The sequence below is a fragment of the Microdochium trichocladiopsis genome, assembly GCF_020744255.1.
Source record: "Microdochium trichocladiopsis strain MPI-CAGE-CH-0230 chromosome Unknown B0I36scaffold_7, whole genome shotgun sequence".
NCBI classification, from domain to species: domain Eukaryota; kingdom Fungi; phylum Ascomycota; class Sordariomycetes; order Xylariales; family Microdochiaceae; genus Microdochium; species Microdochium trichocladiopsis.
The window spans coordinates 1,104,950-1,117,954 of NW_025763550.1; the positions used below are offsets into that span (position 1 = coordinate 1,104,950).

Below are 13,005 nucleotides of genomic sequence, written 5' to 3' on the forward strand. Positions count from 1 at the left end.
TGGCGTCGGTGTGGGCGATGGCACGGGGCAATCGGCCTTTATGGAATCAGGCCGTAGGAGGTCGATGGTCTGCGTGCAACAGGTGCCAAGGCTTGTGGCATACAGACGACTGCTCTGCAGACAGGAGAGCCAGACGAATGCATACCAGAGAGGGAGAATGGGATATGCTGCTTGCAAGAGGAGCAGCCAACCTAGAGTTTAACAAGCAAGCAAAGGGACTGATGGATGGCACTTGATAGAGAGGCAGGTTCACCAACCAACAATGCAGTTGGGGGGAAGCATGCCAAAGAAATGCAACGGGGGCCTGTGGGATCGTGGGCACCCTGGGGGCGAGGGCGGCAATGACACGGGGTGGCTGCATAGCAGCCTGCAAAGCCATGCCTTGTGCATTTACTGTACTACATGACTGAGGGTCGTCCAGGCCACGCTTTGCTGCCTTCTCGTAGGAGCTGGCAGCGTGCAGGAGGGTGGTGGTCGAAGGCGTTGACAGGCAGGGTGTGCGTAGTAGCAGGACCCCTGCCTGTGATGACATAGCCCTGCCCTGTCCAGCCCAGGACACACTAACCCCCAGCTATTTTTGTCGGCGATTGGCGCTGGTGGGGTCCCAAGGTCCCCGGCATGATCGGCAGGTAACGTTAGCTGAGGGAATCGCTGGTCCCCCCAAGTGGGATCCGGTCACCAGCTGAACGCCTCGAGCCCAGATAGAGACCTTTGCAAAGGATTCACAGTTGCTTGGCAGTGACGACTATGCCCGCACAGCAGACAGATCTGCGCCTTTGAGCCTCGATCCAACGCTGTGGAACTGCCATGCGTCGCCGATTCCAGCCAGGGCCATCCTCCAGCCCGGGCCTAGCGGGCACTCGGGCGAAGCCAGCCAGGCGACAGTGACGACGCGAGGAATTTGTCATTCTGATTTGCCGCGTCGAGGCGTCATGCACGCAGCATTGACACAACGCGGAACTCGACGTCGGGAGCTCGTTTGCGCAGCGCTGGCCGGCCATTCAAAGTCGAGGCCATGTCTCCAACGGCCTCGGTGGGCTCCTACATTGACGGCACCGCCCCCGGAGGCTAAGCGCATTGGCGCACATTCCGCGCGGGTTCCAAACCTTGCGGGAATGGCCGCGGGGAGGCCGAGCTAGACGCCATGGCGCAGGGAATCTCAGGCGGGAGTTCTCAAGCGCCGTTTGCCCGGCTCGAGTCTCGGTCAACTTTTGACTCGTCGCCTACCGCCGTTGACTGATCTCGGCGCGGGCGCTTGGCGCGTTTGCAACGAGACTGCCGATATGACATGGTGGGGTTTGGAGGATGTAAGTTGCCGTCATCGTCATCGCCAGCATCATCACCATCATCTCGTTCGCCGCGGTAGAAAGGAGTAGGACTTGGTGTCTTGGACATCTGGGGTCCTGGCTCTCATCCACAGAAGTGGTCGCTGACCGCGCATGGGATGGAGACCAACCGCCTGCGGTGCTGTCAAGACGTCAGTTGCCGAACAGGTAACATCAAGACCTTGTATGTCCCAATTTGGGTAATGTGACGGGAATGGAGCAGACACGGTAGTGGTCCCCCCTCTGGTGTACAAAGATGACCCCCGGCCGGACGATCCCATCGAGGCGAGGCTGCAGCTCCGCCATGGCCGTTCAAGGCAAAGAGTCGTCAAACGGGTGGCAAGGTGTGCTGAGCAAGGACTGCTCCAGCAGCGCCGATCGGGGGAGACAGGCGGGGTAAGTAACGGCTCTCGAGAGGCCACGGGGAGACAGCTGCACGTAACACACTCCCGTCTACCATTATTGGTGCCGGCCCGTGACTGACATCACCGCCTCCCGAACCCTAATCCAGTCCCGTCGCGGGACACCTCGTCCTGGCGTCACCTGTGTGAACGCCCAGTAACTGCCTTGAGTTTTGTCCGTCCACCGTCTGGTCCCACCGCTAACGCGGGCAGCTCGCGGTCCGCATTCCACAGTCGTGCCCCAAGTCAGGATAGGATGGTACGCTGCGTCTGTTCAGAGGAAGTGGCTGTTGTTGGCACTGTCGAGGAAACCTCTCTGGACGGTGCCCGTGTTGTTGGACCCTTGGATGCAGACCAGGGTCCTGGGGCTGGCGGTCTTCTAAAAATTACTATACTGACCCGGACTCGGCGATGCCTGGGCTACCCCCAGCCCCGAGCCCCCACTGCATCAAAGTTACTTAAAGGAGCTGACCGTTAGACGAGCAATCGAGGCAGAAGACATGTCCAAGACCTCCCTGACCAGCCGCCGGGCTGTCCGTTTGACGGCGAGGCATCAAGCCAGTTGTTGCCGAGTTTGGACCAAGGATCATCGGCCTGGTGAACACTGCTGGCAGCCTTCTCCAATGTGCATGAGGACTGACTGGTATCTTGCGCTGCCGACAAACAAAATCAAAAGTCCAACGTTTGTCCATTGGAATGTGACAGTCCACTCCCTGGCCGTCGTTGGTCCACGGACGCGAACGTACGTTTTCGACAGACCCTATGGGTCCATCGTATGGATTGATCGTATGGGTTTCTTGGACATGGGCCCCTCCCCCTGGCCCTGCTCTCGAGCACGCCGAGCAATTGGAGTTCCCGCATCACCATTTCAAATCGCAGAACCGCACCCACATACGCCCGTACGAGCATCAAACTGTGCAGACGTCTTGTTCACAGGGCATGATTGTGCCATGTCGTTTTTGCATGAACGCAGACGACGCATCCTGCCAGAACTACTCAGTGATGTCAAATAGTCTCACCTCGAACAAAAGCTTGACCCTTGCCATGGTCGTGATGATACCTGCCTACGGACCCTTGGAGCACTTATTTGAGGTCATTACTAAACCCCCGCGTGTGGCGCCTGCCTTGACACACTACACTAACAATGCAGTTCAACCAGCCTCCCGCCGTGCTGATTGTCCATCCAGCATGAGCATGCCAGGGCAAATGCAAGGGGCCCTGACTCGAGTATCCTGTCGAATTGCTCTTCTCGATATCGGAAAGTACCAGGTCGTCTTTGTCTCTTTGTTGGTGATGCTGGAGTTTGTCGCAGGAGATCGGGTGGAGCACATGGCGGACGTCGGCACCACGGATAATATTCAGACTTCGCTGGTAGGTCCAGACTCACAAAGAAGACATGACAGGGAACGACAAGCCGAAGCTTTACTCACCTGCGCTTTTCTCTATTCTGAAGCATTGTGGCAGCCCGAGCCTGGTGCTGAAATTCCCTTGAGCAAATCTGCCTGTTACAAGATCGACTTCTGCATGCAGTGTCGTAAAGTGTGCAATTGCTGTGCAGCAAAGACCAATAGAGGCGTCGAGCCGAGTTTCCCATCAATTCCACCCTGGCAAATACACTTGACGGGTAACTTTGCCATCTTGTTTCACAATTGTGGCGTTGGAACTGGGCCTGGTGATGTTTTCATGCGCTTACTAAACCCGCTTCACTTACACCTCGGGAACTTTGCTCACTAGACACCCCTCAAGGCACGTGCAGGTGGCACACTTGTGACATGAGGTCGGCGTTTCTTCTTGTCCAACCTTCGTGGAATAAGTGCCATCGGCGGACTTATCTCCGGGTCTCGAAATGCTGCATTGCGCTCCACCTAAGCTATTTCTTGGAAGGCTTCATTGCGAGCCACAGTGGACAACAGCGCCAAGTCGAACGTGCTAGTGATAGGAGGCTAGAAAAACAATGCCGTACGTGGGGGGCAAATTGTCCTCGTCGAATTGTCAATGACATGGCTCGCTTCGAGCGGTCAGGTATCCAAAAGGTGAGTAATTGCACGAACAGGGTACCGCGGCAGGTTGCCTCTTGGGGCGTCCGGATCTCTGATGCCCGTGATGGAGGTTGTCCCACAGCTTTGCACACTGCGAGAGATGACAAGACTGGCAAGGACGGCACTTGAATGCGTTTCAGATTTGGAACGCAACATCTTCGCCGGTCCAGAGTCGTCAGTTCAGGGCTAGAAGGTTGATTTCACTGTCCCTCTGACTTTAGGTAGTCCGAGGACCACGCCAATCGTCTGCTGGGTCATTTGCGAATTGTGATTGGAGAGAATGGAGATGACGAGACTTATTACTGTGCCAGGGCTGGGGCTGAGAAGTCATTCTCAGAATGCCTGTGGTTGGCTACAGCCGCCCGAGAAGAGGCGGGGGTCCCGCTGGGCTGGGACATGCCAGCCTTGATGGCAAAGCCTTATGCAGGGTCTGGATTGGGCATAAAATCTCGATTCGAATCGGCATCCTCACAAGAATGTCCAGCCAGTGCACAAGCCACGCAAGGGGGTTGAAGTCATGGGTTCGGGGAACGTGAAAGCTAAGAATAAATGCCGTTGGCTTGGATGTTTGGCAGGGTGCTTCCCACGACACCTCCATGGAACCATTGCACAATGTTTGTCATTGCATTCCAAATCGTGTTGGTGCTGCTGGCGACACACGCGAGGGAGTCGGGAGGGCAGTCAGCCCAGTCATGCACGAGCCGGCTGTTGAGGAATGTGGCGGTGTCTGTCAACAGACATCCCTCATGGTGAAGCACAACTCGAAATAGAGACTGGCTTCCAGCTATGGCGCAAGCAATTTGGCTGACTGTGCGGATGGAGGTGGCCATTGCACTTTTGCCATGCACACAACACTGGTTGTAATTTTGTCTCTGCGGCGACCGGCAGAGACAGACAGAGACTGTCGTGGCTGGGTTGCGACAGTAAGTCTCGGTTTATGCGTGACCGCCGTTGACGCCCAATACTCGGGTCTTGTGGCTCTGAGATCTGGCTCGGACAGCCGTCCACGTGCACACCTCGAGTCGGGGACATTGTGCTGGCAAGCGCGACCCGGTCTGGTCTGGTTGCAGGCTCCGCACCTGCACCCACTCTTCACTCGTCCCTGCCACGCTGCTCAAGTGGCTCTGGGCCACGCCAGACAGACAGACCAGACAGCCAGACAGAAAGGCCTGGCTCGCGACCGCCAACATACAACAAGGGCCTGCCTGACTGACTGACTGGCTGGCTGCAACACGGCACGCGGCTTGCCTCCTTGCTTTTGCCCACTGAGACAAAGCCCTTGTCCCCATCTTCATTTCGACACGCAACGCTCGCAGAGACGCTCGCAACAGACTGAGCAGACCAGATCGCGACTCGAATCGACTCTGCCAGCCAGGTGCTTGCTTGGCACGCTCTCGGGGTACCGTACATACTGGACACTCGCCCCAGCGGACAACCCCCAGCCGGCGCCGCTCTCGCAGCGGCTTTGCCCGCCCACACAGCGTCCGTGCACCACCACCCTTTGTGCATTCGGCTCTCGTCCGCCTCAGGCGAGCCCAAGGGCGGTGCCAGCACCTCCCGGACTCGCCAGGCACGCACTCGTGTCCACCGGCACAAATCTCACCACATCCGGACAATCCCACGCACTTCCTTCCCAGAACATCCAGCCTGCCCAACATCCAACCGCTACCCGCGACACTGTAGCCTGCCACTTCAGAGCCAACGGTCCTGCCGCGCGCGGCAAACACACCCCTCGGCCATTTAGCCTTCCTGCGGCCTTTGCATCTGGACTAGTCGCCTCCAGCCGCCTCCAACCCTCAGCACGGCTGAGCGCAGCAGCACGTTACACGCACCTCTTTCCACGATATTTCGCAACGCCTCGACAGCTGGACCATCACACCACGGTGACACCAAGCCCCGACGTTCGCAACAATGAAGGGGCGTCCTGTCGATCAGCTCGTCTACGAGTACATGTTCCCCAAACCCCGTGCTACGGATCCGCCAAACTTCCACTCTCTACTGCACCGCCACCTCATCCTTGAGGTCCGCCAGGAGGTCCAGGCCTACTTTGGCCACATCAGCACCCAAGAGGCCAAGTACCCGGGCCTGGACTATTCGCATCGCATCCATCGCATACGTCTCTCGCGCTGGCCATGGCATCGCCGCCTGTTTCGTGCCTTTGACGGGCTGGGCCTTACGCGCTCCGAGATCGCCACGCTGACAAAGTGGGAGGGCACAAAGTGGGCCAAGGAGCGGTTCGAGCGAGACTCTGGCATCGTCATTCGCGATTCGGCTGGCGATGGCATCGAGGACTGGGTCGAGGTTGAAGACCGCGTTTATGGAGCACGTGGTTCCCAGCGAGAGGCCAAGCAGATCGAAGATGATGAAATTGCGGTGGAAAGAGGCGACGAGGAGATGGAGCAAGACACCTACAACGACGACGAAGATGAGGACGAGGAAGAGGAGGAAGGCGCGGACGGTGGTGAACAGGACCGTGCTCAAGACGACGAGAGCGAAGGCGAGCTTGAAAGCATTGGGGTCGCGTTGAACGAACGCCTCCGGGAGCGAGCGGCGAGACACCAGGCTGGCGACACGTCTGAGCCACTGGACGAGGACTGGGAGCAATGGCTCAAGAATGCGATCGAATCTGGAGAGCTGCCGTTCCTGACAGACCAAATCTTGTCGAGGCCCGACAATCCTACGCCTGTCCCGCAAGCGCTCTTTCCGCCGCGGATGTTGAGTGCGGCACGTGCAGGAAACTGGCACGAAATCCCCGACTTCCTTCATGGCATATTGCGATGCACGCTGGAGTCCGAACGTGCCGCTACCGCCCGTAACATTGCACGCCACCGCCAGATGGTCGCCTTGAATAGCAACCCATACCTTGGCACACTGGACACCTCAGAGGCGCGTAGGCGCACCTTTTCAGATTTGCGACTTCCCATTGGGGAAACGGGAACAGCGCCGACCTCGAGTCTTCGTTCCTCGCATCTGGCCGAACCCCGAGCGTAGAAATTTCACGTTTATCGTCACAACGCAAGCTGTGGTCGTCGTCAACCACCCCCAATCACGATTATGATACCCCCTTTACCACGAACGGAAGACGTCTGTTTGTGACTAGCACATAGACAAGAGACATCAACGCATCACTCGCGGCTGACCTCGCGACCAATCCAACCGTCTTACTCATCCTGCCCCTTTACTCAATTTGTACATATTTGGACAGATCCTTCTGGAACACAGACATAGACAAGCCGGGCTTGCCTTTTCCATATCATCACCAATGTTTATGCCTTCTGCCAAAAGTTGTGGGACCCTGGGCCACGGGAGTTGCCGGCTCATGGCGACGAGACGTATCATGTTGCCACGAGCACTTCCGCAAGTTCCAGCACAATCACATGTTTGCTTGCACCCACACACGGTTTGATTATTGGCTATACACACATGAATCCAAGCGAGGTTATTTGAATTTTTGTGACTTCTCAATCTTTTTTTACCACTTTAGACAAATACAACATCACCTTCACAGTGATCCACGAGGCTCTCATTGTTCATGTGCACGTCTCAAACTCGCATAGAGTCAAAGCAAGTCCTCGACCGGCCTAGAGAATGGTGAAAATCAAACCAGAACGCCATCTTCTCTCATGATCGCTTCAAAAGCAAAACCCCAATTGCCCCGCCCAGCCATGTTGCGCCTATATATATAAAGTCCACAAGATCAACAGAAAAGTGAGATGGTCCAGGGTGACAACCAACATGTGCCATATCCAGTCTTGCCACCAGCATCAGCACCAGGCGGCCTCATGGCTCCAGATGCGACCACTCGGGAATCCCTTTGATCTGCTGCCACATGAATTTCTCGAGCTTGTTGGCGCTCTTGGCATAGGGCGTCGTCTCGTTATTGTACTTGCGGCAGTTGTCAAAGACGAGCTTGGCGTCCTTGATGAACGCCTCTGGCGTCTCGTACTGGTCTGCCTCGAGCTTGGTCTCCATTGTGCTAAAGTCCATGGGCTCCTTGATGACCTCGTAATAGTCGTGGACCTCGTCCTTGTTGACAGGGTTGAGGAAGGGCCATGCCGACGCGTGGTTCTGCATGTCGTTGAGCAGGTGCAGGAGCTGGTTATAGTTGGGTCCGTGCCTGGGCTGCCGCGCCAGCTCGTCCATGTCAGGCGACCAGCCCGACGCGCGAATCGCCTCTATCGTCAAGGGGTCCAGTGGCGTCACGCCATTCTTCCAGTGCTTCGGGGGCTGGTGGATGACGTGTGACTTTGAAAACGCGCGGATCTTGGCCTGGACGCACTCCTTCTGCTTAAGTAGCATGCGACCCATTTCGAGATAGCGAATCCTAGGAACCATGGAGCACTGCATTATCGTGCCTCCCTCATAGTCCTTGATGTATCCCATCCACACTGACCGCGGCAACGTAATCTCCTTGGTAAAGCCTTGCTTTTTGAAGTAACCGATGGCGTAGTTGTCCGCATACGTGAGGAAGTGCATTACGTCGCTGGTCGCCTTTACATAGTCCTTCAGATGCGACATGAGATGTGCACCGTAGCCCTTGACTTGCTGGTCGCTGCTGATGGCGCAGAACACAATCTCGGCAAACTGCCGGCCTTTGAAAGGGCGATATGTGATGCCGCCCACGACCTCGAGCGGTTTCTTCACGATGGCGATCGACAAATGTGTCCGGTCGTACACGAGTCGGGCTATGTAGTCCTTCGGCATCTTGGGGAGCTGCTTCTGGAAGATGCATTTGAGACCGGTGAGGATGATGAGCGATTCGCGTTCGTTGTCGTTGTTGACCACCCGGAACTCGATCTCCCCTTCTCGTTCCTCAATAACCGCTGGCTGTACCACCGGCTGATCAGTATCGGCAGTCGTCGCTTGCAAATAGGAGCGCGAGGCTTTCGGGGACGCATACCTTCTCTGGGAACGGAATCCGCTTCAAAACAGGCTTTTCGTCCTTTTCCTTCTCCTTGTCGGAGTCGCCCGATTCGTCATGTTTCGCGCGCTTGTTGGCGAGCGGCGACGAAGGCTCGTCGCTCGCTTTGCGCTTTCCGTCTGGTACACGTGGAATTTCGAGTCAGTAACAGACCTAGATTTTGGTTCTCCGGGCAAAATAACTAACTTTCTTCCTTCACCGGCATCGCTGGCGCAACCAGAGACGTGTTCAGCCACTACGCGACGAGCGGCATGGATGCGAATGTCGCACTTGGCTGAGATCGTGTGGGCCGGTGACCCGGTCCTTGGCAGGTCGTTGTGTCTAATAGAACCGCCTCAACTGCAGGCCGTTGTATACTGTGAACGCTCTGGCGGTTGTAGCGGTGACCTTGTCGCGCGGAGGCGCGTACTGTCAGATCGTCACTGGTCGTCTAGCGATCGTGAGGTCAACGCACGCAGCCTGGGGTTTGGTGGAGCCTCCTCCCTGTGGATTGGAGGGGGAAAGCGGCTGATTCAGCCCGAGCTGCCCTGCGCTGGCTGTTGCACGGTCTGCGCACTGGGTCCTGAGACTGTGGCACCTCCTGCATCTGGCTTGTGGCGGAGAAGACAAGTTGCAGGTGGTGAGGTCGCAGACGTGAGCACGGAAAGTGGGCCCTGAGCGATCAAGGGTACCCAGCCAGCTAGCTGTTAGCTAAGGCAGTTACGTTGTCGCATTTGACCTTCCAGCAAAGTACCTGCCAGATCGCAATCCGTCACTTCACGCAACTTTCACGCGCCGACTTCCCAAGCAGATTTCACGAATCGCAGGTTTTCAGCCAAACTCACGACTGTGCCTAGCACCGCTACTAAGCTCTCCTCGGCACACACCCTGCGACTCAATCCCTCAGTTCTCATGGATCCCTCCGTCCTCGAGCTCTGGCAGACTGCTTCGGGCACCCCCTTCCTCCCAACTGTCGGCAAAGGAAGCCAGTTCTTTGTTGGCTTCTTGCTCCTCTGCATTGGGCTGTCTTTGACCGGTGCATTCACATTGAGTACGACCTGCCAACCCTCTTCGATAGCCTGCACGGAACTGACAAGGTTGGGTACAGATCGTTCCCTACTGAATGTGCCTTTGATCGGCCTCCCTGCTTCGGTCTGTTTAGCGTAAGACCTCCTCAACGACCCTCGGTGACTGGATGTCGTGCTGATGATCAATTCTACCACAGTTTCGGAACTGTCTACATGTTTTGTGCCGTGGGCGTGTACGTTTAGCAAAAACCAAGAATATACCCGTCCTTCGAGACCATACGCGCTTGAGACAGCATCCACACTTGACGACTTCATTGAGCCTTACGAGCGCATTCCGGGTGCATGACGGTGCCGTGTTCTGCTTTTCGATTCATAATCGGCTATTCAGACGATATCGGGCGGCATACCAACCGCCTTCACATCACAGTATCTCTGATACTACTGAGACTTCTGTTTCGACGGAAGCAGCGTTATTACAATGGCACCTTCGACGGCTGTTCCACAAGATGGGCAACAGCCAGTTTTCCGGGCTGTCGCCAGCTCGACACGACAAATATTCCAGCTGCTGAAATGCATCAGCTTCACCACAAAAGTACATGTCCAGATCACACCGGATGGCATCCGATTCGCTGCAGACCATTCTCGAGTGATGCAAGGTAGGTTGTGGCTGATCGAGAACGGAGGGACTCGGCGAGGAAACACCGGGCTGACGGCATGCAGGCGTCGCATTTCTTGACAAGGCTCTTTTCACCACATACACTCTACAGCTCCCCAACGACAATGAGGACCAGCCATTCCCGCAATTTCAGATGAACCTTTCTGCACTTTTGGAAGCTCTACAAATCTTTGGTGCCGCAGATGCCGCAGCTCGACAAGCCAAGGCTGACGCAGAGCCTTATCGAAGCAACTTGCGTAATTATCGCCCTGACGCCTTCAGTCACCAAACACTGGGGATGCCCGGCAGCTGCTGTCTTATGTACGAAGAGGATGGATCGCCGCTGGGAGTGATACTGGAGGAGTCTGGGGTCAAGACACAATGCAATCTCGTCACCTACACGCCAGACTCTCCAGAGGACATTCCTTTCGATCGAGACGACCTCACATTCAAGATCATCATGCAGGCCAGATGGCTTCTAGACGCCCTATCAGAGCTCGCGCCAATGTCGCCAGCACGAGTCACCATCCGTGCGTCCCCGAGCTTGCCTTTCCTCAGTCTTTCCAGTGGCGGTGCGCTCGGCAGTGCCACTGTTGACTTTGCTAGCGGGCGGGACCTCCTCGAAACATTTTCCGTTCGGGAGACCTGGGCACAGAGCTTCAAATTCGACCTCATTAAGTCCGCTAGTGAGGCCATGCGAATAGCCAGCAAGGTCAGCTTCCGTGGAGATGGGCAGGGCGTGCTCAGCCTGCAATTCATGGTTGAGGTCGAGGGTGGTGCTGTAAGCTTCTTGGACTTCCGGTTTGTGCCATACATCACGCAGGAAGATGAAGAGACCGACTCCGACGAGGAGGCGGCGTAAGTCTTGCTCCGAGACGTCATCAATCATGGCGGCTCTGTGGCTTCCACGTGGCGCTCATACATGAAATCGATAGTGGGCGTAGAGCCATACCCTCGAGGTCAATACAAAAGATGCAAGAACGCTCTGCCGCTGCAGACTATCGAAACCAGCCATTGAACAGAATGTCTGCCATCTTAGACTCAACTTTGTGACCTGTTGGCAGTGCATCCCCTGATGCAACCAGCCGAGCCAGCCAACCCCAGCGTTCATAGAGGCCCACGAGGCCCCTGACGACATACTTGAGACGCGTTCGTGGTGGCTGACCATCAATCTTGTGCTATGCCTCATCAATCCAACAAAGTCTGGACCAATCCTCTGCCGCGAAATGAGCTGGACGTGAGAGCTGAAGGTCGAACCACTAGCCATCCTCGGGTCGGACTAGACAAGATAGCTCTGGGTGGCGTTGGCTAGGTTGCGCCGCGTCCCGCAGAACACCTTCAATTGCGTGCGGCTCTGAAAGTGCTGTGGGAAAGCTCGAGGTTATGGACGCCTCCGCACCGCCAAGCAAAGCAATTTTCGTCTTGTTAGTGTCCCGGGCCCAAACCATGCAGCCACGCGAGGCACCGCCCATGGCCGCAGCGCAGCGCCCCTGTTTCGACTCTCGCCCTGCTTCTAGATCTGCATCCAGTCCCCGAAGCTGGGATTCCTGGATCAGTAATGCGGAGTGCATGTATTGAGGGACCTAGACCTCGAAGATTTTCGAGCATCTCCAGGAGGCCGATTTCTGCAGTGGGCGTGGACAGAAGTAGACCGCGCGAAGCAATCCTCGGGGATGGTCAGAACTCCATCTTGGGGGATAACTCGGTCTTTCCATGGAGGACTGGGTGCATGTTTTTGTTCGCAGGCAATTTGCATGTATCGATCCAAGCCTGGCATGACTGAGTGGCAAAGAGTCAACAACAATAGGAGACTACTGAGCGGCAGGACCCCCGCTTGTCGTCGTAATGGACGCGTGGCGCCGTGGTCGGGGCAGCCGTCGCAGTTACTCAACTCATTCCTTGGCGACAAGCATGCCAGTTCTAGATCTCTGTCCCGCGACTCCAGCGTCGGGCCAATCGCTCTGGTTGCTCCGGGCTCAGCAACACGGCCAGCCAGTCCAGCTCGGCTGATGTGCGAGGAGGTTGCGCTCCTGGCGTTAGGGCGAGGGCGCCAGCGACGCCACGTCCGCGCCCATGGAGCTGAACTTTGGCCGGAGCCCCTCGTGGCATTCCCACGTTCGCTCACTAAGGCGGCCTTAGCTTGCGCAGCTGAGTTACAGCGGCCGCCTTTGTCCGATAAGCTGCGATGGCATTTCTCTGTAGCGGTTTTTGGTTGGAGCTTCTTATATACTCGCTTGGTTCTGTGTTTTGCTCGTCTCCGTGTTGCTCTCAGCTCTTCTCCTTATTCCGCTTTTCGGCTTGCCGACAACTACATCGAGCTTCGTAGCTTCTCTTAACTCAACGAGCAAGTGCAAGGTCAAAGATCGACACATTTCTTCGTGTACTTCTCATACTACTTCCTATCTTCGGAAACCACAAGAACGCCTACATCTCAGTTCACAAACCACCAAACTACCTGTTGGCCGTGGGAAGTCGCCGTAGACACCTCTCCTCCAATTTCCCTCCAATTTCATCTTCGCCCATATACGCAGCAAGACATTCCGCAGGGAAACAGCCATCACCCCCGTTCAATATGTCCCACTCCTTTTCCCGCATGGTCGACTTCTTCCTCCCCGGCCACAGCGAGAAGAAGCGGGCCTACCACGAGAACCAAGACC

At 56.3% G+C, this 13,005-nt stretch overlaps 5 protein-coding genes across 5 annotated transcripts; 4 read left to right on the forward strand and 1 right to left on the reverse strand.

Moving 5' to 3' along the window:
• Window positions 1-618: 618 nt before the first annotated feature.
• On the forward strand, window positions 619-3,657 carry B0I36DRAFT_412942 (uncharacterized protein; the record flags this gene model as incomplete). Its single annotated transcript, XM_046161985.1, has 5 exons — window positions 619-629; window positions 1,154-1,307; window positions 1,367-1,493; window positions 1,885-2,085; window positions 2,484-3,657. The coding sequence occupies 5 exons, from the start codon at window positions 619-621 to the stop codon at window positions 3,458-3,460; spliced, it is 1,470 nt and encodes a 489-aa protein (XP_046010321.1). The 3' UTR covers window positions 3,461-3,657.
• A 2,019-nt stretch (window positions 3,658-5,676) lies between these two features.
• Window positions 5,677-6,756, forward strand: B0I36DRAFT_351043 (uncharacterized protein; the record flags this gene model as incomplete). The annotated part of the gene is made up of 1 exon (XM_046156974.1): window positions 5,677-6,756. One exon carries the CDS (start codon window positions 5,677-5,679, stop codon window positions 6,754-6,756), a length of 1,080 nt encoding a protein of 359 aa, XP_046010322.1.
• Window positions 6,757-7,279: 523 nt separating this feature from the next.
• Window positions 7,280-9,133, reverse strand: B0I36DRAFT_292145 (uncharacterized protein). The gene is made up of 3 exons (XM_046151767.1): window positions 8,873-9,133; window positions 8,666-8,805; window positions 7,280-8,592 (listed from the first exon to the last, which is right to left on the reverse strand). The coding sequence occupies exons 1-3, from the start codon at window positions 8,889-8,891 to the stop codon at window positions 7,546-7,548; spliced, it is 1,206 nt and encodes a 401-aa protein (XP_046010323.1). The 5' UTR covers window positions 8,892-9,133; the 3' UTR covers window positions 7,280-7,545.
• A 1,038-nt stretch (window positions 9,134-10,171) lies between these two features.
• B0I36DRAFT_364713 (repair protein Rad1/Rec1/Rad17) lies at window positions 10,172-11,210 on the forward strand (the record flags this gene model as incomplete). Its single annotated transcript, XM_046159020.1, has 2 exons — window positions 10,172-10,349; window positions 10,414-11,210. 2 exons carry the CDS (start codon window positions 10,172-10,174, stop codon window positions 11,208-11,210), a joined length of 975 nt encoding a protein of 324 aa, XP_046010324.1.
• A 608-nt stretch (window positions 11,211-11,818) lies between these two features.
• On the forward strand, window positions 11,819-12,800 carry B0I36DRAFT_139702 (uncharacterized protein). Its single transcript, XM_046148347.1, has one exon. It carries the CDS (start codon window positions 12,022-12,024, stop codon window positions 12,682-12,684), a length of 663 nt encoding a protein of 220 aa, XP_046010325.1. The 5' UTR covers window positions 11,819-12,021; the 3' UTR covers window positions 12,685-12,800.
• Window positions 12,801-13,005: the final 205 nt, after the last annotated feature.